Consider the following 25198-nt stretch of genomic DNA (forward strand, 5'->3'; position numbering starts at 1 on the left):
TTCAAAATGCCATCATTCTTAAGCAAGAAAATCTGAGTTACAATGCTCAGGGGCTGCCAACAGAGGAAAAACCAATGAGTGTACAAGACGAAATTCCTGCCAAAAACCTTGTGGTCAGTTTCAATGAGCATAAATGAGCCTGGCACTGGCTTGGCACAGGGTTTCGTGCACAGCTTCAAGCTAATTGTTCCCAGCATGGAAACACTGGCCAACTCAATCTGTTTCAGCTTCCATTACAGCACAAACAGAAGTCACTGTGCGTCTGGAGGCTGCCACAAAAGTTCAGGCAAATTTCCTGCAAGACCAGCTTGTTGCAAATGTACTCTGCGTTCCTCTGGCCAATGGATACGTCGTGTGCACTAATGCCCTCTCTGAAATGACGTCATGTCCAACTACCTCCAGAAGTGTGAACAGGGACCTAGACGTTTTGCAAGCAAAGCTGCAGTTGTAGCACCGCAAATCCAGTTAAGAGCCAAGTTTCATGGCCATATTATCTTGTTACATCCTTCAGTGAAGTCCCAAGTGGTTCCCAAACAGCTAATCACTTATAACAAAAGCTACTTTCAGCATATCAGAATGCCATGAATCATAGAATCCATGCAGTGCAGAAAGAGGCCATTTGGTCCATCGAGCCTGCACCAACAATAATCCCACCCAATCCCCATCTCTGTAATCCCATATATTTACCCTGTTAAACCCCCTGATATTAACGGGCAATTGAGCATGGTTGATCAAGCTAACCCGTACATCTTTGGACTGTGGGAGAAACCCAGAGCACCCAAAGGAAACCCATGCAAACTCTATACAGTTACCCAAGGCTGGAATTGAATCCAGGTCTCTGGCGTTGTGAGGCAGCAATACTAACCACGTGCCACCCATGAACTGTGATGAAAAATATGTTTTTTTTTACTGGCGCTGCTTGTTCAGGGAATAATATTGGCCACAACACCATAAAAATTCTTCTTGGATTATACTGTAGCATCTTCAACATTAAGTTCAACCATCAGTACAAAATAAACAATGGGATCATAGAATCCCTGCAGTGCAGAAGGAGGCCATTCAGCCCATCAAGTCTGTACTGATTACAATCCCACCTCAGTCCTATCCCCTTAACCCCACACATTTACACTGCTAACCCCTGACACTAGGGTCAATTCAGCATGGCCAATCAACTAACACGCACATCTTGGGGCTGTGGAAGGAAACTGAAGCATCCGAAGGAAGCCCATGCAGACATGGGGAGAATGCACAGACTCCACACAGACAGTGACCCAAGCTGGGAATCGAGCCCGGGTCCTTGGCGCTGTGAGGAAGCAACGCTAACCACTATGCCACCTCATTTGATCTACTTGTCGGTTTGATCCACTATCAACAATGGAACCAACTCGCGGCCAGATTTTCCTGCCCTTCCCACCAGCGGGTCCGAAGGTGACCACTGTGGTGGGATCCCCAGCGACGGGACAGTTACGTGCTGCAGACAATGGTAAGACCAGAAGATCCTGCCACCGGCTAACGGAGAGTTGCCTCTGCTACCAGATAATCCCCCACCCTCGGTATTACATTGGAGCTTTAACCTAGCATTGGTGTTTAATTCTTGTGGTGAAAGATAGTCTATGTTAGAAAGTCTCAAAAGAAGAAAATGAGAATAAAAAAAGGAGTTTTCCTCTCAAAAAGTCCGACGTCTATTCATATAAATCCAGTCCAAACAACAACAATTTAGAATGAAAGAAGGAATACAGTCAAGAAAATAAAGCGACATTAATATATTATTGCTCTTTGAAGAGCAGAAATCTAATTTCATCTGATCTTTCCAGACTTTCATCATAAACCATAAACGCTAGCAGATGCTACATGACATTCAAAGGTTTTTCTTTCTAATCCAGGAATAGATCAAAAAGGTGTGGAACTTCCTTTGAAGTTTTCCATTACTTCATGTACAAATTTTAGCAAATGAGGAAAGGTAACGGTCACCTTCCGACAGCTCAATTTTCCAGAATACTTCGTCCCTCTCATGTGAAGACAAGTCAAGAGTTTAGAGGAAAATAGTTTGAGAAATTTTCCATTGCACAATTCTCATCACATATCTGATGATTTGTGAATAGCTATATTCTGCTTTTACTTAAAGTCACACACTGTCTGGCTTTGGAATGTGTAACCGGTCACCGCCTGGCAACAAATGACAAAGAACATTATAGCAAAGGAACAGACCCTTCGGTCCTCCAAACCTGCACCAGCCTGCTGCCCATCTGAACTAAAATCTCCGACTCTTCCGGGGAAGATATCCCTCTATCCTCATCCTATTCATGTATTTGTCAAGACACCCCTTGAAAGTCACTATCGTATCTGCTTCCACTACGTCCCCAGGCAGCGAGTTCCACGCACCCACCACCCTCTGTGAAAAAACCCTGTCTCTCCTTCAAACCTTGCCCTTCACACCTTACACCTATGCCCCCTAGTAACTCACTCTTCTACCCTGGGAAAAAGCTTCTGACTATCACTCAGTCCATGCCTCTCATAATCTTGTAAACTTCTATCAGGTCACCACTCAGCCTCTGTTGTTCCAGTGAGAATAAGCCAAGTTTCTCCAACCTTTCCTCATAGCTAATGGCCTCCATACCAGGCAACATCCTGGTAAATCTTTCTGCATCCTCTCCAAAGCCTCCACATCCTTCTAGTAGTGTGGTGGCCAGAATTGAACACAATATTCCAAGTGCGGCCTAACTAATGTTCTATAAAGCTGCAAAATGACTTGCCAATTTTTAAACTCAACACCACAGCCGATGAAGGCAAGCATGCTGTATACCTTCTTGACTATCTTCTCCACCTGCATTGCCACTTTTAGCGACCAGTGTACCTGAACACCCAGATCCCTCTACCTATCAATACTCTTAAGGGTTTTGCCATTTGCTGTACATTTCCTATCTGTATTAGACCTTCCAAAATACAATCCCTCACATATTAAACTCCGCCTGTCATCTCTCCGCCCAAGTCTCCAACCAATCTATATCCTGCTGTATCCTCTGATGGTTCTCATCACTATCCGCAAATCCGCCAACCTTTGTGTCGTCCACAAACTTACCTAATTAAACAAGTTATAGGAAAAGGTCCCAGTACTGATCCCTGAGGAACACCACTTGTCACAGCCCTCCATTCAGAAACACATCCTTCATTGCTACCCTCTACCTTCTTTGATCGAGCCAGTTTTGTAGCCTCCTTGCCGGCTCACATTTGATCCCATGAAACTTCACCTTCTGCGCCAGTCTGCCTTGACAGACCTCCTCAAAGGCCTTACTGAAGTCCATGTAGACAACATCCATTGCCCTACCCTCATCAACCATCTTCATCATTTCTTCAAAAAACTCGATAAAGTTAGTGAGACACGGCTACCCCTTCATAAAACCATGTTGCCTCTTGCTAATGTGTTCACTTATTTCCAAGTTGGAATAAATCCTGTCTTGAAGAATCCTCTCCCATAATTTCCCTACCACTGATGTAAGACTCACTGGCCTGTAATTACCTGGATTATCCTCGCTACCCTTCTTAAACAAAGGAACAACGTGTGGAAGTACAATTCTAATGCGCAGCTCTGATCAAGCATTGGTATCTTCACATCAACTTCCTGAGGGTAATTTAGAGATGTCCAATAAATATTGACCTTTCTAGTTGTGGCCATATCCCATGAATTAGCAAAAAATACCACAGCTGACCAGCTGAATTATAATGCTAATGGCTGCAATTGAGAAAACCACAGATACAAGTGGTATATGGGGTGGCACAGGTGACAGCACTGTTGCCTTACAGCACCAGGGGCTGGATTCAATTCCGGCCTTCAGTGACTGTCAGTGTGGAGTTTGCATTTTCTCGCTGTGTCTGTGTGGATTTCCTCTGGTCTCCTCCCACAGTCCAAAGATGCATAGGCAAGGTGGATTGGCCATTGCCCTTAGTGTCCCAGGATACATGGATTAGTGGGATTATGGCCATAGAGCCAGGGTAAGATTCCCTGTTGAAGAGTCAGTGCAGACTCGATGGGCTGAATGGTCGCCTTCTACACTGTAGGGATTCTACAATTCTATAATATCTCTGCCACACTCTTCGACTTCTCCACAAAGCTCACTAACACAAATCTTTAGCATGCAATAATGTCTCCAAAATCTGTCAATGTGCAACTTTCATCAAATCTCTCACACTTGATTAACTTTGAAGAAAATATTTCAGAGTAAATAAGTATTTTACATTAGTACAAGTTTTGGGGATAAAGAGATTTGGCAGGGAGAAGGATCAGGATATTGATCACGGTGGCACAGTGGTTAGCACTGCTGCCTCACAGCACCAGGAACCCAGACTGAATTCTAGCCTTGGGTCACCGTCTGTGTGGAGTTTGCACATTCTCCCCATGCCTGTGTGGGTTTCCTCTGGGTGCTATGGTTTCCACCCCACAGCCCAAAGATGTGCGGGTTTAGGTTGATGAACCATGCTAAATTAACCCTTAGTGTCAGGGGATTAGCAGGGTAAGTGTGTGGGGTTGCGCGAATAGGGCCTCCTTCTGTACTGTAGGGATTCTATGAATTCAATGATCAACCACGATCAAAATGAATGGCAGAGCAAGTTCAAAGAGCCAAATGGCCAACTCCTGCTTCTATTTTCTGTTTCTATGTTTTTTAAAAAAACCTTGTAATTTCTTGTTGGCATGAATCCAATTAGCCTCCAAGTTGATTTGAAGCCACGCCTGTTAATGTCATTTGAACCATGCAACATCCGCAAGACATGATGGGGAACACATTTCACCAGCTCAATGATGAGTTGTACATTAAATTGCTCCCATCTCTGAAAAAGTGCTGCATTCTATAAATACTGTGAATAGTAGCACAGAGGATCCACTTTGTTATTAACAGTGAATTTGTAGAATCCTACAGTGCAGAAGGGAGGCATTCGGCCCATCGAGTCTGCGCTGACCACAATTCCACCCAGGCCCTGTCCCCATAACGCCATGCATTTAACCGAGCTAGTCCTCCTGACACTGAGGAGCAATTTAGCATGACCAATCCACCTAACCCTCACATCTTTGGACTGTGGGAGGAAACCGGAGCACCCGGAGGAAACCCACACAGACACAGGGGGAACATGCAAACTCCACATCGACAGTGATCCAAGCCGAGAATCGAATCCGTGTCCCTGGCGCTGTGAGGCAGCAGTGCTAACCACCGTGCCGCCCATCAAATTAAATGCTCATTAAGCAAGCAAACAAGCTTCGTTCACGAACACAAGTATTTTGCAGTAAGCATTTCATTTAAGTTTCCAATATTGCATCGGCTCATATTCGCAGATGTCTAAACGCACTGAAAACGTCAATCCAGATTTCAACTGTTGCCAGTAAAGCAGCTGGAAGCATCTAAATTCCACCTTCCGCGTCACCTAAAATTCCCTTTAGTTGTGGTGCAGATGTGACATGGTTGAGGAGTTAGCAGTTCCATTGTGAATGATTGTATGGCTACATTTACTGCTCTCCAGACTGCAAGAGGGGTACACCATCTGTTTTTCCTAGTGCACTCATTTATTTCATTAATTAGCATATGAGCGAAAGCTGGGGGGGATGGACAGAGACAGATAGTGAATTTCGAGTTGTTAAGACAACACAGTGAAATCCATTTTTAATCACCAGCAACAGGAGCAACCAACAATCAGAACATGAATCCTACAAACAGGATCATCACAGTGTCGTTATGGTGGCCACAATCAGAAAAGGCATCAGCTAATGTGCGTTGGGCTGATCTGAAGTTTGGTCTCACCTCACTATTTCAAAATCTCTCAACTTAAAAGTTAACATTTCATTTGTTTTATTCTCCCTCCATCTGTTACCTACATTTACCGCTTTGAATTTTTTTTTATTCATTCATGAAACAAGGGCTGGCCAGCGTTTATCACCCACCTCCAGCTGCCCTTGAATGAGAGTTCAGAGTGAACCACACTGCTGGCAAACAGGGGCCATTCAGCCCATTGCGTCAGCACTGACACTTCGACAGAGCATCTTACCCTGGCCCTATAGCCGTAACCCCACATACTGACCCTGCTAATCCCACGTGGAGGCCAGACCAAGTAAGAACAGCAGGTTTCCTTCTCTAAAGGACAATGGTGAACCAGCTGGGTCTTTCCTGACAGTTGGCAATGGTCTCATGGTCATCAGTAGATTCTTAATTCCAGATTTTTTTTTATTGAATTCAAATTCCACTTTCTGCTGTGGCGGGATTCGAACCCGACACCTCAGAACATTAGCTGACTTTCTGGATTAACAGTCTAGTGATAACACCACTAGGCCATCATCTCTCCTGATATGTATTGAACAGTTAGATTTGATCATGTCCAAATCGAGATAGGGAATGGGACTTGGAAGGAGGAGCGAGACTGAAGGTAACTGACAGTAATGGCTTAATTCTAAGACCAGACTCAAGGGCTGGTGACTGGTTGTTTCCAAGTCCAAACGTTCAGACTGTCACTATCCGCATGGAAAAAAGCAACGTATTTGAAACTGCAGCCCATAGTCAAAGACATCTGGCAGCAGCAAAACACACTTTATTTGCTATCTTGTACTGTTACGCTAGACTGATTAGTTGTCACCTCATGAATCCAAAGTAGTTGAATGAGCATTGGAGTGATGGAGAGGCTTGTGGATAACTGAGTTAATGTTTGACATTGCTCTGAGGCTGAGCCAACCTCCATCTGGAGATGGGGTTTTTTTCTAATCAACATCTGTCACATTTCGTGTATCAGAGAATTCCTACAGTGCAGAAGGAGGCCATTTGGCCCATCAAGTCTGCACCGACTCTCCAACAGAGCATCCTACCCAGGCTCTATCTCACTGGCTGGCCAGCATTTATTGCCCATCCCTGGTTGTCCTTGGAGGGCAGTTGAGAGTCAACCACTTTGCTGTGGCTCTGGAGTCACATGCGGGCCAGACCACATAAGGATGGCAGATTTCTCTCCCTAAAGGGCATTAGTAAACCAGATGAGGAGTTAGCACTCACTAACCACTAACCAGGTTCGATTCCCAGCTTGGGTAATTGTCTGTGCGGAGTCTGTATATTCTCCCCATGTCTGTGTGGGTTTTCTCTGGGTGCTCCAGTTTCCTCTCACAATCTGAAAGGCATGCTAGTTAGGTGCATTTGCCATGCTAAATTCTCCCTCAGCGTACTCAAACAGGCACTGGAATGTGGTGACTAGGGGATTTCCACAGTAACTTCATTCCAGTGTTAATGTAAGATTACTTGCGAAAGAAATAAATAAACTTGAAAATAACCTACACGTCTTTGGACACAAAGCAGCAATTTAGCCTGCCAATCCACCTAACCTGCAGACCCGGGGAGAAAGTGTAAACTCCACACAGTAACCCAAGGCCGGAATTGAACCTGAGTCCTTGGCGCTGTGAGGTAGCAGTGCTTCTCAGTACTTCTAAACTATCAGAAACGTTTCAAAAAAGGCATTAGATCTGTAACTATTTACCACCACTTTATATTCCAAAGACTTGCCAAAATCAATTCACCTCAAGATATGCTTATTGACAGCAATTAGACTTAAAGTGACAACCTAAGATAAGTACAGTTTAAACCCTACCACAGGAGTAAACATCTCAACGGAGCAGTGCATTGTGCTTTACATGGTAAAAATACTCTGTATTATCAAAGTGTTTTACTAGTTTCCTATGAGTAAAGTCATAGGAAATCCTTTAAGCTGTTTATAAAATAATAACTTAAAACAACTAGCAGTTATAAAAATGTTTCTCTTTCATCCCATCCCCAAAGAATGATGAAGGGATGCCAATGGTGATCAATTAAAACATTTGTAATTTCTACGGTCGTGACCAGACATACTTCTGTGATAGTTTTGGCACAAGTTAAATACACAGTAACGAATCCTCTGCTCGAGCAATATGCTTTAATCCCATACTCTGTGTCAAATTTCCCACAGTAAGAAGTCTGACAACACCAGGTTTAAGTCCAACCAATTTATTTGATAGTAAACTCACAAGTTTTCGAGGTTAAACTCTTCGTCAGGTGAACGGAGAGTACTGGCCATTCACCTGACAAAGAGTTTAACCTCGAAAGCTAGTGAGTTTACTATCAAATAAGTCGGTTGGACTTAAACCTGGTGTTGTCAGACTTCTTACTGTGTTTACCCCAGTCCAACGCCGGCATCCCCACATCAAATTTCCCACTGCAGCTCTCCCCATGTCTTCCCAAAATGTAACTACCAACTTAGTGGTGAGTCGTATTTAGTGGGGAGGCAACGGCCTAATGGTATTATCGCTCGACTATTAACCCAGAAGCTCAGCTAATGTTTTGGAGACCCTGGTTCGATCCCGCCACAGCTGATGGCAGAATTTGAATTCAACAAAATAAGTCTGGAATAAAGAATAAACTGAAGACCATTGCTGATTGTCAGAAAAGCCCATCTGGTTTGCTAATGCCCTTTAGGGAGAGAAATCTGCCATCCTTACGTGGTCTGGCCCACATGTGACTCCAGAGCCACAGCAAAGTGGTTGACTCTCAACTGCCCTCCAAGGGCAACCAGGGATGGGCAATAAATGCTGGCCAGCCAGTGACACCCATGTCCCATGAATAAACATAAAAAACTTACAAAGTTTCATTTAGTGAGTTATGAAACTCAGTTCACTTAGAATTTGAGAGTGGCACAGTGGTTAGCATTGCTGCCTCACAGCGCCAAGGACCCGGGTACAATTCTCACCTTGGATCACTGTGTGTGGAGTTTGCACATTCTCCTTGTGTCTGTGTGGGCTTCCTCTAGGTGCTCAGGTTTCCTCCCAGAGTCCAAAGATGTATGGGTTAGGTTGATTGGCCCTTGTCAGAGGGACTAGCAGGGTAAATAAGTGGGGATGGAATTGGGTGGGATTGTGGTCAGTGCAGACTCAATGGGCCAAATTGTTTCCTTCTGCACTGGAGGGTTTCTATAATCCTCAAAGGATCCCTAAATTCAACAAGGACCCACATACCTGTCCATAAATGAGTGTAAGATACTGTGATAACCCCAATGATCTGCATGGGGAACCATCAACTGACCTCCCAGTTGGGCTCATTGAATACAAGCTTCCTGGGGAATGGTAAGTAGCCAACCAAGTGGAGTTCGCATACCAAGCCCTGAATAAAGCAAGACTCTGAGAGGATCCATTATCCTTTTAGCCCTGGTTGGGGCCTGTTGTGTTCACCATGGGCTCAAGATTGTTGTTTATTTTTATTTTGCGCAATAAAAGCATGGTTCTTTCACAGCCTACTCCTAGAGTTATTATAGATATATAACTTAAACCTGGTGCATTCTGGTTTTAGTGTGCTATACATTAAGAGGATTGGCTAATATCACAACCACTTCTCATTAATAAGTTACTGCAGCAGCAGAAGGGGAAATTGATGGAAACCATCACCTTCTCGTTTAAGATGGATTAAAACAAAAGTGGGCATTGGAAATGCTGTGTGGTTTAAAAGGAAAGGAATAAAGCACTTCTTCACTCAAACCCTTTGCACCTTCAGGCACAATTCAGCTTCACAAAGGATAGACATTGTAACAAAATCAAACACATCAATGTACATCAGATAGCAATTGCTTTTTCACTCCTGCTCTCTGCACATCTTTCCAAAATGTAACTATCGACTTAGTGGTGAGTAGCGCTTAGTTATAACTAGTTTTACATAGGGAGCTATGAAACTTAGTTCACTTTGAAAATGAAGACACCCCCAAAGGATCCCCAAATTCAACAAGAGCTGACATACCAGTCCACCAATGAGTATAACATAGACAACTTATGATATGGTGCATTCTGGTTCAGCTGAGCTCCTCATTAAGAAGTTACCGCAGCAGAAAAAGAGAAAGTTGATGAAAGAAGATCACTTTTATTTACCGAAATATCTTTTCTGGTGCCTGATCTCCTGTCACAAGGTCATACCCTCTTTCCAGCGTCGTATACGGCCAGGGTCTGCAGAAACAGCAGTGACAATTAAATACAGGTTAGAAAATAACTGAACAGCAAGGAACATTTGATTGTTCCAAATGTAATCACTGAACTGATCACTATGTACTAAGAATACACAGAATCGTAGAATCATGTCTGTGTACATTCTCCTTTTGTCTGCATGGGTTTCCTCCCACAGTCCAAAGATGTGCAGATTGGATGCACTGGCTATGTTAAATTGATCCTAGTGCCTTGGAATATGTAGGTTAGAGGGATTAGCGGGATGAATATTTGGGGTTATGGGGAATGGGGCTGGTTGGGATTGTCATTGGTGCGGACTCAATGGGCTGAATGGGCTCCATTTGCACTGAAGGGTTTCTATATTTCTACATGAAGCACAATTTGCATTCATGGTTTGGATATTGAGTAATAGGGTGGAGTTTCAATTGCTAAGATTCAACTACACAGTATGCATTTGTTTTGATAGGACCCCTGAATAAAATTAGCCTGACTGACAGGCTTGGCTTCAAGTTGGGGTTGGGTGGGGAGGGAACACTTCGGAGTAGGTCGTAGGTCCTGATAAAGAGCCTGTAGCTGCAGGAACGGGGCATAATGTGTTAGAGGCAGGAGGGAATGTGATCCTGGGGCAGGAGGGACTTTGGATGCTGAACAGAAGGAATTCTAATCCCAGGCATGAGGTGACCTGAGGTGGGGCAAGTACTCTTTTACTCCTGGACCACAAGCACTGCTGTAAAAGCACTTCCCCTTTCCCCAAAGCTCTCATGGGTTGCTGGGTTACCTGCAACCTGGAAAAACTGGCTGGCCACAATGGGACCTGTCAAATGTGACTACCCCAGACTGACTCATGGTGAACACCCATCTCCAAGGAGCAGGGTGATTGTCCACCTCCATTAAACCGGGAAGTGGGTGCCTCGCAGGCATGTTGGGTTTGAGACAAAATTTCTTTTTTACATCTCATCCAACCCCAATCCACCAGTTTTCTGGGACCTTAAAATTACACCACCAACCCGCTCCCCTGCTCCTCAGGCTATCTGTGGACTGTTTGATAACAGAGTGGGTCACAGAGAGCTCACTTTCCTCTCACCTGACAATGCCTACCTATACTTATTAGTTGGAAGGAAGTTAGGCTAATTTTCCTCCTCCTTGGCTAAAGGTCTAACTGTTGGCCTGACTAATATGGCAAGACATAGGGGTCAAATCTACAACCTTTGGTTCTGCAAATGATTAGCGAGAACAGAGGAATTTTACTAACAGGTTTACTTTAGTTTGAATCCCCGCAGACAACTTAATCCATGGCAGGCAATGGTGTATGACAACCATTCACAGAAATTCCTAAATTGTAAAATCCCTCCAGTGCAGAAAGAAGCCATTTAACCCATCAAGCCTGCACCAACAACAATCCCACCCAGGCCCGATCCCCATAATGCTACATATTTATCCTGCTAATCTCACTGACAGTAAGAGGCAATTGAGCATGGCCAATAAACCTAACCTGCACATCTTTGGAGTGTGGGAGGAAACAGGAGCACCTGGAGAAAACCCAAGCAGACATGGGAAGAACATGCAAACTCTACACAGTCACCCAAGGTCGGAATTGAACCTGGGTCCCCAGTGCTTTGAGGCAGCAGTGCTAACCACTGTGCCACCCATAAATGTATCAAATGTCTTTTGTTTGCATTTTCACATTAACCCATTGAAAAACTGACAGCATTGATGAGGAAATGGCCTTACAGAGAACAAGGATACCTAATGGATCATTACCTCCCAGTTTCAGCATGTCAAAAGATAAATGGAAATGATTTTATCATATATATATTCAAATGTAAACTGCCGAAGAGACAATAAAAAGCGACGCCAATATTTATGCTTCATGCTTGCTTTCCCTTACAGCACACACTACAGACCAAGAATTTATCATTAAATTAAATATAAATATTTTGGTATGACGAAATGCCTCGGAAAGCAATCACATGGTTAACAATCTTGCAAATCACTACGTGAGCTGACTTTCTATAGTTGGGAGCAGGTTCCGTCAATTTGCGACCCATGGCATCAATGGAGAATATCAGAAAAGCAAACTGTTCTTTGTTAAGAAATGGGAGTAATTTGCCTATCTGGTTCCTGGTAGAAGCACTGAGATGGCACTCAAAAACTAATGCCATGCCCCAAGCAATGAGTGGTCAGGTCCATTCGGTTCGGAGGGTCTGGAAGATGCAGCCGGTGGGAAGGGCCAGACGATTCCAGCTAAATCTTTAACAACTATGATACAAAAACGAGGGTAGTAGGGCAAAGATGGAACAGACTGGGCCTCTTTTTCTCTTGAAAAAAAAAAGACTAAGAGGGCTTCAAAATCCACCATAGAAGAACCAAAGAAGCCTGACACTGCGGAAGGAGGCCATTCAGCCCATCGAGCCTGCTCCTACAACAATCCCACCCAGGCCCTATCCCCATCACCCCACACATGTACCCCGTTAATACCCTTGACATTAAGTGGTAATTTAGCATGGCTGAAGCACCTAACCAAGCAGGGGTTAGATAGATTAAACATAAAGGGAATGTTTGGATGTTTCCACTCCTGAGGAAGTGCGTAACTGGACAATTTTTTTTACAAAAGATAGTCACTAATAAACCCAAAAAAGAAATGCAGGAAACCTTAACTCATTGAGTGATGAGGATGAAGAACCTGTTGCCATTTGGAGTGGTTGAGGTGAATAGCATGGATACATTTAAAGAGAAGCTCAGTAAGTGTATGAAGAAGAGAGCAGCAGAAGGATATGTTGATAAAATAATAAAGGGTGGCACAGTGGTTAGCACTGCTGCCTCATATTGCCAGGGACCTGGCTTCAATTCAGGTCTATGGGAACTATCGATGCGGTGTCTGCATGTTCTCACCATGTCTGCGTGGGTTTCCTCCAGGTGCTTCAGTTTCCTCCTACAGTCTGAAAGATGTGCTGGTTAGGTGCATTGGCCACGCTAAAATTCTCCCTCAGCATACCAGCGCCAGAGTGGTGACTGGGTGATTTTCACAGTAACTTAATTGTAGTGTTAACGTGAGCCTACTTGCGATACTAATAAATACTCTTAATAAACAAAGTAAAATGGAAGGAGGTTTCCATAGGCAATAAAGATATGCATAGACCAGTTTTGCAGAATGACCAATTTCTGTGTTGTAAAATTCCATGTAATTTGTCATTAGTTTGCGCCCAAAAAGCTTGCAGGAGAACAGCAACAGATTTCAAATCTGTAAATGCTAGAGTAATGGTCCAAACATCAATAATCAAAATGGATGGCACGAAATGGGGCAGCACAGTGGTGAGCACTGTTGCCTCATAGTGCCAGGGACCCGGGTTCAATTCTGGCCTCAGGTCACTATCTATGTGGAGTTTGCACATTATCCTCATGTCTGCATGGGTTTCCTCCAGGTACTCTGCTTTCCTCCCACAGTCCAAATATGCATAGGTTAGGTTGATTGGCCATGCTAAATTGACCCTTAATGTCAGGGGAATTGGCACACTAAATTACAGGGGTTACAGGAAAAGGGCCTGGGTGGGATTGTGATCACTGCACACTCGATGTTCTGAATGGTCTCCTTCTTCACTGTGGGGATTCCACAGTGCTAAACAACAATGTAGAAACAGCCAAATATGAGGGCTGCCACAATATTTTGCCATCAGTTCCTGCTGTTTACAATGCCAGCATTTTTTTTTTAATGCAGAATTTCTCATAGGACATGGATCGCTTACAATCTATGTAACATACACCACATACTTGTTGATCTTCATTTACCGAACTAACCCTTCATTTTGTCCCCAGTCAGTTCTGACACAAAGATGTTTGTGGATTGGATCTGGAGAGTAACCATCATGACAGCCACATTCACCTGCAAAAGAACAAAAATTGAACTGAGATTCAGTAAACCAAGGTGTCAATATCGTAACATGCCGTTCTCCCCACCCAAACGAAAGACACGGCCTTCAGTTCGAAGCATCTGTCACACTTCATTCTCTGATGGTTTGATTCAATCTCAACAAGTCAAAGTTATTCACTTCTGAAATTCATTTACATTTAATTTCAACATCACATATGCTTTATTCATATCACTTCCTTAACTAAAAACTTCCTTGCACGGTGACACAGTAGGGGCAACAAGGTGGCACATTTGTTAGTGCTGCTATCTCACAGCAGGACCCAGGTTCAATTCCAGCTTTGGATGACTGGCAATGTGGAGTTTGCACATTCTCCTCGTGTCTGCATGGATTTCCCCCAGGTGCTCTGGTTTCCTCCCACAGTCCAAAGACATGCTGGTTAGTTGCATTAGCCACACCCATCAGTGTACCCGAACAGCCATCGGAGTGTGGCGGCGAGGGGATTTTCACAGTAGCTTCACTGCAGTGTTAATGTAAGCCTACTTGTGACACTAATAAATCAACTTAAACATTTTGGGGTTTTTTGCCATACTAACGCAATTCCATATGACTTTTCCAATTGTATCTTATTACAAGAGGAACACTCTCTCCACTTCAGTTCATAGAATAGAATCACAGAATGGTTACAGAACAGGGAGAGGCCATTTAGCTCATTGTGCCTGTGCCCACTCTCTGCAAAAGCAATTCATCCAGAGCCATTCCCCATCATTTCCTTATCATGTTACAATCTGCATTATGGATTGATGAGTTTTAAATTAAATTTGAATCTTCTGGTTACAAAACTATTATGTAACAGATGACTACGAGCACCATTAACTAAATGCTATTTCATAGACTCCCTACAAGGCAGGAGGCGGCCATTCAGCCCCCAAACTTGTACTGACAACAATCCCACATGGGCCATATCCTCGAAACCCTTGTATTTACCCTACAAATCCTCCTAACACTAAGAGACAATTTATCTTGGCCAATCAACCTAACCAGCACATCTTCGCGGCATGGGGGAAAACCAGGGCACCCAAAGGAAAGCCAAACAGACACGAGTAGGACACGCTAACTCCACACAGACAGTGACCTGAGGTCGGATTTGAACCCGGGTTCCTGGCACTGTGAGGCAGCAGTGCCTACCACTGTGCCACCCGTTTCCTTTTTGTAGGGCATCCTAGACTGAAGAATCAAAGAGTGTCTTTTTGATTTGATTTGTTATTGTCACATGTATTGATATGCAGTGAAAAATATTTCTTGCGCTCTATACAAGAAATATGACAATAAAATGCTTACAGGAGAATCTGGTGAACCAGTGTGGCAACAATAATCTCTTCCTCAATGTCAACAAAACGAAGGAGATTGTCATCAACTTCAGGAAGCGTAAAGGAGAACATGCCCCTGTGTACATAACGGAGTGAAGTAGAAAGGGTCGAGAGCTTCAGGTTTTTAGGTGTTCAGATCACCAACAGCCTGTCCTGGTCCCCCCATGCCGACACTACAGTTAAAAAAGCCCACCAACGCCTCTACTTTCTCAGAAGACTAAGAAATTTGGCATGTCAGCTATGACTCTCTGCACCATAGAAAACTTTCTTTCTGCTTGTATCACAGCTTGATATGGCTCCTGTCCAAGACCACAAGGAACTACAAAAGGTCGTGAATGTAGCCCAACCCATCATGCAAACCAGCCTCCCATCCACTGACTCTATCACCACTTCCCACTGCCCTGGCAAAGCAAGTAGCATAATTAAGGATCCCATGCATCCCGAACATTCTCTCTTCCACTTTCTTTCTTTGGGAAAAAGATACAAAAGCCTGAGGTCATGTATCAACCAACTCAAGGACAGCTTCTTTCCTGCTGCTGTCAAGACCTTTGAATGGACTTACCTTGCATTAAGTTGATCTTTCTCTGCACCCTATGACTCTAACAATACATTCCGCACTCTCTCGTTTCCTTCTCTATGAATGGTGTGTTTTATCTGTTTCGCTTGCAAGAAACAATACTTTTCACAGTATGTCAATACATGTGACAATAATAAATCAAATCAAGTCAAAAAAAGGAGAACACAAGCAGGGTTATTTGAGAGCTTTGATTTTGTTTTTTCGAGTTTGAACCCTGTCTGGAAAGTTATGGATCACAACCCCCAGAATCAGCGAATTTAACCTGCGATTAAGTTAAGTTTTAGCAGGCCCTGGATTAAATCTCTGGCTTCTGACTGGGTACCATTTAATTTGGAACTCAGCCAGGCCTCCAGTATGCCAAATGTACCTGCGGGAGAATAATGAGAGAATGCACCTGACTGCCTTGAAAATGAGTAACAAATCTGAGAAGAAGCACAATCCCACTGCATCGCTGTGACATTTATACACCTGGACTCTGTCTCGATTGGTCCCTGGCAGTGACACTGCCAATTGGTGTTAAATTCATCCTCATTTCACACCTTGGGATCTCCTCTGCTGAGAACTGAACTGAAGCTGGCAGAGCTCATCTCCCCTGTGACCCTTAACAAGGAACAGATGGAAACCATCACCTTCCTGCCTGAGCTGGGTTCAAACAGAAGCACACACTGGAAAGGTCATGTGCTTCAAAAAGGAGGAAATAAAGCACTTTCCTCACTCAAACCTTCAGGCATAACACAGCTTAAAGTCATAGAATCATAGAGGTTTACAGCATAGAAACAGGCCCTTCGGCCCAACTTGTCCAGGCTGCCTCTTTTTTTAACCATTAAGTTAGTCCCAATTGTCCATGTTCAGTCCATATCCCTCTATGCCCATCTTACCCATGTAACTGTCTAAACGCTTTTTGAAAGACAAAATTGTACCCGCCTCTACTACTACCTCTGGCAGTTTATTGCAAACACTCACCAACCACCCTCTATGTGAAAAGATTGCCCCTCTGGATCCTTTTGTATCTCTCCCCGCTCACCTTAAACCTATGACTTCTAGTTTTAGACTCCCCGACCTTTGGGAAAATGTATTGACTCTCCCGCTGATCTGTGCCCTTCATTATTGTGTAGACCTCTATAAGGTCACCCCTAAGCCTCCTACGCTCCAGGGAAGAAAGTTCCAGTCTCTCCAGCCCCTCTTTATAACTCAAACGATTAAGTACTGGTAGCATCCTAGTAAATGTTCTCTGCGCTCCTTTTAGTTTTAATAATATCCTTTCTATAATAGGGTGGCCAAAACTGTACACAGCTTAATTAAGGACGGCTTTGTACTGAAATCAAGCACAGTAACCTCCTGTCAACATGTATCAGACAGCTTTTGCTTTCTTACCTGACTCAAGAAAATCCAATTCCGACCCCCAAGTCTCAAGAAGGGCCGGTAATGATAGATACACGGTAGCTTTGGACTCATGAAATATTCACACCTTAAACCTGATCTAATATTAAAGATTAAAAGTTCTGGTCTTTGTCCTAGAAATCTGGAAGCACTGATTTACGACCTGTCATTTGGTACGAATATTACAATTCATAACAAAAAAACAAAGCACACATGGGACAATGCTGAAGGAAATATAACAACATATTAGAAAAGCTTCAAGAGAGCTGGAATAGAATATTTTTTTGATATCTACATTTACCAAGGCTGTTTGGCCAAGACAATATTAAAAATCTAACTGAGCTAAAGAAGAGGAAAATTGAGCCTTCAATGCCATTGTGCTGATATCATTTCTATACAATGATTAATTTGATCATGGTACAGATCTGCAAGTGACCCATTTATCACTGCCAACCCGTGTTTCGCTAAGTGAACACTATATTCATATGAGGTGTGCTGTGAGTAAAGAGTCAGCAATGAATGTTCCCGTCTTTCTTTACAGTAACACTGCTGCTTCATGACTCACAGACAGATGCAAGAACAGGGATCCAGTACCAACTTTATCTTGGAGAGATGATAGCTTAAACACTGAATACGTGAGGTTTTTTTTAATATATATTCATATGTGGGACATTGGCGTCGTTGGCTGCCCAGCATTTAGTGATGATGTGGAGATGCCGGCGTTGGACTGGGGTAAACACAGAAAGAAATCTCACAACACCAGGTTAAAACACAGCACACACTCTTGCAGCTCAGCCAATGTTGTCTACCTAATATGCTGCAAGAAAGGATGTCCCGAAGCATGGTACATTGGGGAGACCATGCAGACGCTACAACAACGGATGAATCAACACCGCTCGACAATCACCAGGCAAGACTGTTCCCTTCCTGTTGGTGAACACTTCAGTGGTCATGGGCATTCAGCCTCTAATCTTCGGGTAAACGTTCTCCATGGAGGCCTTCACGGCATACGACAGCGCAGAGTTACTGAGCAGAAACTGATAGCCATGTTCCGCACACATGAGGACGGCCTCAGTCGGGATCTTGGGTTCATGTCACACTATCTGTAACCCCATGACTTGCCTGAACTTGCAACATCTCACTTACTATCCTGTGTGGAGACAATACACATCTCTTTAACCTATGCGTAATGCTATCTCCATTCACATTGTCTACATCTTTAAGACTTGAATACCAGATTGGCTGTAAAGACTGGCATTCTAATCAGTATTCTGTAAACTGTGTATGCCCTTATATGCCTTGTTTCTGCTCAGAACTCTCCACTCACCTGACAAAGGAATAGCATCCTGAAAGTTAGTGGCATTTACTACCAAATAAACCTGTTGGACTTTAACCTGGTGTTGTGAGACTTCTTACCGCATTTAGTGCCCATCCCTAGTTGCCCTTGGAGGGTAGCTGAGAGTCAACCACATTGCTGTGACTCTGGAGTCACATGTAGGTCAGGCCAGGTAAGGACAGCAGATTTCCTTCCCTAAAGGGCATTAGTGAACCAGATGGATTTTTCCAACAGTCGACAATGGTTTCATGGTCACCAGTAGATTCCTAATTCCAGATTTTTTCTTACTGAATAATTCCACCACCTGCTGTGGTGGGATTCAACCCGGGTCCCCAGAACATTAGCCACAAGGCCATCGCCTTCCCATAATTACACTCATTGTCAGCAACATTGCTGACAATTGCAGAACCTATTCCCAGGCCCCAGATAATGTGTTCAATCCAATTAGAGTGTAGAGAGCTTTGGATATACATAATCCCTAACCAAACATTCCAGCCTCTCCATCTACTTTTGATAACTTATCGGGAATGACAAATGGCAACCCACAGCACATGGACTGCAGTGATTCAAGAAGGCAGCTCACCATCACCTTCTTAAGGGCAACTAGAGGTGGACAATAAACACTGGCCAGCCAGCGACACTCATGATCCACGACTGAATACAAGAACGGAATCAGTGAAGTGTATTCAGTCCAACATGAGTTTAAAGTCAAGAGAAAACAGGAACACAGAATATACAGCAGCTCAATCTCACCTGACCACCAGTTCCAGATTTACCTTGCTGCCTTTCTGACTCTTATTCATCTCACATTTGGGCTAAGGTCCTTCACACGGGTCTCTTAATGATATAAAATTCCTGGCCCAAATTGAACAGAGGCACTGGACATAGGTTTAATCAATTTCATCAGTTTCAATGACCAGTTTTGGGTGGCATGGTAGTACAGTGGTTGGCACTGCTGCTTCACAGCTCCAGGGTCCTGGGTTCGATTCCCGGCTCGGGTCGCTGTCTGTGTGGAGTTTGCACATTCTCCTCGTGTCTGCATGGGTTTCCTCTGGGTGCTCCGGTTTCCCCCCACAGTCCAAAGATGTGCGGGTTAGGTTGATTAGCCATGCTAAGAAATTGCCCCTTAGCATCCAGGGTGGCAGAGGTTAGACGGATTAGTGGGTATGATACGGGGGTAGGGCCTGGGTGGAATTGTGTTCGGTGCAGACTCGATGGGCCGAAGGGCCTCTTTCTGCACTGTAGGGTTCTATGTTTCTATGATGATTCTCTGATTCCATGAAAAGTCAGTCTTGCTTTAATAGAGCTTTCCATAATCCCAGGACATTCCAAAGTACTTTACAGTCAACAATGTGCTTTGGCAGTACAGTCACAGTTGTCGTAGAGGTTTACACATGGAAATAGGCCCTTCGGTCCAACTTGTCCTTGCCTGTCTCTTTCTTTAAACCACTGTTAGTCCCAAATGCCCATGTTTGGCCCATATTCCCGTATACCCATCTTACCCATGTAACTGTCTAAATGCTTTTTAAAAGACAAAATTGTACCCGCCTAGGCTACTATTTCTGGCAGCTTGCTCCTGGCACTCACCAACCTCTGTGTGAAAAAATTGCCCCTCAGGACCCTTTTGTATCTTTCCTCTTAAACCTATGCCCTCTAGTTTTGGACTCCTCTACCTTTGGGAAAAGATGTTAATTATTTACCTTATCTACGCCCCTCATTATTTTATTGACCTCTATAAGATCACCCCTAAGCCTTCTACACTGCAGGGAAAAGAGTCCCAGTCGATCCATCCACTCCTTATAATTCAAACCATCAAGGCCTGGTAGCATCTGAGTAAATCTTTTCTGCATTCTTTCTAGTTTAATAGCATCCATTCTACAATAAGGTGACCAGAACCATACAAAGTATTCCAAGTGTGGCCTCACCAATGTCTTGTACAACTTCAACATGATGTCCCAACTCCTGTATTCAATGTTCTGACCAATGAAACCAAGCATGCTGAATGCCTTCTTCATCACCCTGTCCAGCTGTGACTTCACTTTCAAGGAACTATGAACCTGTGCCCCTAGATCGCTTTGTTCTATGACTCTCCCCAGTGCCTTACCATTAACTAAATAGGTCCTGCCCCGGTTTGAACAAAGAACAAAGAAAATTACAGCAGAGGAACCGCCCTTCAGCCCTCCAAGCCTGCACTGACCATGCTGTCCGATTGACCTAAAGCCTCCTACCATGTTGGGGACTATATTCCTCTATTCCCATCCTATTCATGTATTTGTCAAGACACCCCTTAAAAGTCACTGTCATATTTGATCTATTAAAATGCATTACCTCGCATCTAAATTAAACTCCATCTGCCCACTGGCCCAGTGGGAGGGGAGAGGCGCGAGGGCGGGGAGGGGGGAGGCGCGAGGGCGGGGAGGGGGGAGGCGCGAGGGCGGGGGGGGGAGGCGCGAGGGCGGGGAGGGGGGAGGCGCGAGGGCAGGGAGGCGCGAGGGCGGGGAGGGGGGAGGCGCGAGGGCGGGGAGGGGGGAGGCGCGAGGGCAGGGAGGCGCGAGGGCGGGGAGGGGGGAGGCACGAGGGCGGAGAGGGGGGAGGCGTGAGGGCGGGGAGGGGGGAGGCGCGAGGGCGGGGCGCAAAAGTGGGGTGGTTTTAATTGGGAGTAGCAGTCCGACTTCACTGATTGGTCCATGAGGCCATACTCATCAATGGGAAAAGAAATCCTCGATTTGAAGGCCTCACTCCGTTTCGCCTTCAGTCTGAGCTCCATGGCAGCACTGCCGTCTCAGAGAACGAGACTGCACAACCTTATCTCTGGGATCACGACCTTTGAGAAGCCCTACTTTAACATTAGCCCTTCTGTAACACGACAGAATGCATACACTGAAACCGACAGAATATACACATCAACCAGATGGACGGAACTAGCCGACAAAAGTATTCATTCCAGCACAGTGACCCCCATTGGAGACATGGTATTGTTTTGCTGAGTGCAGCACAGCCAGGGGCAATTATGTTATTTGTACAATTTTGGACAATTTTTCTCAGCAAGGTCAACAACTGTTTGCAGACCACACTGCACTCCTGGGAGCACCAAGAATAAACTTGACACTTACATTTGAGTGAGTTGACTGTGCAGGTGAAACCATTACTTGTACCGACAACTGCACAATGTTGAAAGACATGCAGTGATCGCTATCAATAATTGTTGTCAGTGGCACGTAATTATAAGAACAATTGCTAGATTGCCGGAGGAAATTGTACCAGTCTGGATTCCAGTGTGAGGGATAAAGTGAACATCATGGAAGCAAAACTGAATCAAATATCAGAAGGTTGTTGACTTATTTCGCCACACAAGAGCAATTACAATTCATGTAATCCCCACTCTTCGATTCGAATTTCATCCCAGGGACAAGACCGTACTTACGAAGCACCGAATCCCTACACTGCAAAACAGACCATTCACACCATCAAATCTGTATTGACTGTCTGAAAGAGTATCTTACCCAGGCCCTATCCCTGTAACCACAAACATTTACCATGACCAATCCACCTAACCTGAACCTTGATTTGATTTGTTATTGTCACATGTATTAGTATCCAGTGTAAAGTATTGTTTCTTTTGCACCATACAGACATTGTTCATAAAAGAGGAAAGGATGAACAATGTTATGTCACAGCTCAGGTGTACAGAAAGGTCGACTTAATACAAGTTCATTCAAAAGTCTGGTGGTAGCAAGGAAGAAGCTGTTCTTGAGTCGGTTGGTACATGACCTCAGACTTTTTCCCCGATGGTAGAAGATGGATGGGGGTATGTCCAGGTACGTGAGATCCTTAATTGTGCTGGCTGTGCTTCCGAGGCACTGGGAAATGTAGACAGAGTCAATAGATGGAGTGCTGGTTTGCATGATTGACTGGATTTTGTACATTGTTATAAATTCATTTTGGCTAATGGTGTATTTGTCTAAACATCGTTAATAGGCAGTCGTCAGTTCCCGTCTGGTCCTGAAAGAAGCAAGAGGTGTCTTTCTGTCCCTCTCTTCCCAGAAGTGCTCTGATAAATCTAGGACTGGCACGCTAAGTATAAGCATGTAAATCTGTGTTTGTGAACTGATTTTGAAGACATTTTTACGACTGTAAGAGGAATATTACTTGAATTGGAACTCATAAGGATAGATTAGCAGTGAAAAATTGCATCTTGTGATGATTCAGCATTATTCAAATATTAAATGTTAAGCTAATTCATTTGTTACTGTTAAACTGAGTTGTTAAAGCAAGTTTGTTTTGATAAAAAGCTTCTTAGTTTGTCAGTCGAATCACACCTGGAATGAAAGATCATATCCTCACATGAATGCCAAAAATAGTAAATGTTTGGAGTCCAGGCTAATTTCATAATATACCTTGGGGTTTCTGATCTGTACTCTAACAAGGCTGAGTAAATTGGGCTGATATTCTCAGGAATTTACAAGAATAAAATGGAGCTTGATGTGCTAGACACAAGAAATAATTACGCAAAGGCATAGGAGCAGAGTCTTCTCTGCCATTCAATAAGATCATTACTGATCTGATCTGATGTGATCATTGTAATATCCAGTTTTCACCTGCCATCACTAGTAATGTAATTTTCATACATTTCAATGTATTACCATGTTATTAACCATCATCCCTCACCACACACTGAGCCCGAGGCATATTTCCAAACCTCACCGCCATGTTTACAACAGGCTCATCCAAGGGTGATTAAGGCATTGTTCAAATATTAAATGTTAAGCTAATTCATTTGTTATAGTTAAACTGAGTTGTTAAATAAAGTTTGTTTTGATAAAAAGCTTCCCAGTAGAATCGTCCAAAGGTGAACCTATCATGGGGATCCCTCTGGAGGCCGAAAAGTGAGTACTGTCCCCGGGGAAGAAGGACATGATCAGACAGTACCCTGGCAATGACCGCTGGCACTCCTCAGGCACAGGGATCAGGAGGCAGTTCCAAGGGCAAACTCCAATGGGGAGCCTCATGGGGGAGGGATGGATTCATTTATTTGTGGCGGTAGGAGAGGAATGGTACGTGGGAGCTGAGAATGCCAGCAATGGCTCTTTGGGTGGGGGAGTACTGGCGTTAATTGACTGGGGGAGGATGGTGCTGACATTGACTCTTTGGAGGGGGGGGGGAGGGAGGGTTGCCAGATCTGATCATGTAGGGAGGGTGGGCCCCTGAGAGCTCTATGGTTTGGTGGGGGGGGGGGGGGGGGGGGGGGGGGGTGGAGTAACTTTTTGGTCTGATCGGAGCACCCTTTAAACGTGATGCCTGATCTCAGTGCAGTTGACCTTTATATGATAGCATGAAACAGCTGCTTTTTTTTAATGAAGTATCATAAGATCTGGAGAGAAACCAACCCATTCATCTGCAGAGAAACATGCCAAATTCTGCTAATGATCATCCTCCACGCTTCATCTCAGGATAAAGGGTTGGTTATTTAAAACTGAGATGGGGAGAAAAAAAATACACTCAAAGGATTGTGAACCTTTGAAATTCTCTCGCCCAACCTTTGAAATTCACATGGGTGGCACGGTAGCACAGTGGTAGCACTGCTGCTTCACAGCTCCAGGGTCCTGGGTTCGATTCCTGGTGCGGGTCACTGTCTGTATGGAGTTTGCACATTCTCCTAGTGTCTGTGTGGGTTTCCTCTGGGTACTCCAGTTTCCTCCCACTGTCCAAAGATGTGTGGGTTAGGTCTATTAGCCATGCTAAGAAATTGTCCCTTAGTGTCCAGGGATGCATAAGTTAGAGGGATTAATGGGTATATATATAGGGATATGGGGCAAGGGCCTGGGTGGGATTGTGTTTGGTGCAAACTCGAAGGGCCTCTTTCTGCACTCTATGATATTCTCTAGCCCAAGGAGTTATGGATGGTACATCGTTGAATATATTTAAAGCTTGGTTCGACCCACCTTTGGTCTCTCATGGAATTAAGAGATTTGGGCAAAGGGCAGGAAAATGGAGTTGAAGCCAAAGGTCAGCCATGCTCGTATTGAATGGTGGTGCAGTCTCGTGGGGAGGCACAGTGGTTAGCACTGCTGCCTCATAGCACCAGGGACCTGTGTTCAATTTCAGCCTTGGGGCACTGTCTGTGTGGAGTTTGCACAGGTTTGAGTTATAAGGAGAGGCTGAACAGACTGTGAATTTTTTCTCTGGACCGTAGAAGTCTGAGGGGTGATCTTATAGAGGTCTATCAGATAACGAGGGGCACAGATCAGCTAGATAGTCAATATCTTTTCCCAAAAGGTAGGGGAGTCTAAAACCAGAAGGCACAGGTTTAAGGTGAGAGGGGAGATATACAAAAGGGTCCAGAGGGGCAATTTTCTCACAAAGAGGGTGACGAGTGTCTGGAACAAGCTGCCAGATGGTCAAGGCAGACACAATTTTATCTTTTAAAAAGTGTTTAGACTGTTACATGGTTAAGCTGGGTATCGAGGTATATGGGCCAAAAGCAGGCAATTGGCACTAGCTTCGGGATTTAAAAAAAAAGGGCGGAATGGACAAGTTGGGCTGAAGGACCTGTTTCCATGCTGTAAACCTCTATGACTCTATTCTCTCCGTGGGGTTTCTCTGGGTGCTCTGGTTTCTTCTCGTTCTCCAAAGATGTGCCTCTGCCAAAGTTGAAGCAAGGTTTTCATAACCTCTCTAAGTTACTAAACAGTTTTA

At 44.3% G+C, this 25198-nt stretch overlaps 1 protein-coding gene across 5 annotated transcripts in view; it reads right to left on the reverse strand.

The window, feature by feature from the left end:
- astn2 (astrotactin 2) overlaps positions 1 to 25198 on the reverse strand; it is a 1598826-nt gene that overhangs the window by 817472 nt on the left and 756156 nt on the right. For 3 of the 5 annotated variants that reach the window (XM_080212453.1, XM_080212455.1, XM_080212457.1), the window contains 2 exons: positions 13760 to 13853; positions 9902 to 9976 (listed from right to left, as the gene is read on the reverse strand). In XM_080212453.1, coding sequence (XP_080068579.1) covers positions 9902 to 9976; positions 13760 to 13853 — 169 coding nt within the window. The remainder of the gene's footprint in view (positions 1 to 9901; positions 9977 to 13759; positions 13854 to 25198) is intronic. The other 2 variants (XM_080212454.1, XM_080212456.1) reach the window with 1 other exon arrangement.

Source organism: Carcharhinus amblyrhynchos, chromosome 25, assembly GCF_965287045.1.
Source record: "Carcharhinus amblyrhynchos chromosome 25, sCarAmb.v2.hapA, whole genome shotgun sequence".
Classification (NCBI taxonomy): domain Eukaryota; kingdom Metazoa; phylum Chordata; class Chondrichthyes; order Carcharhiniformes; family Carcharhinidae; genus Carcharhinus; species Carcharhinus amblyrhynchos.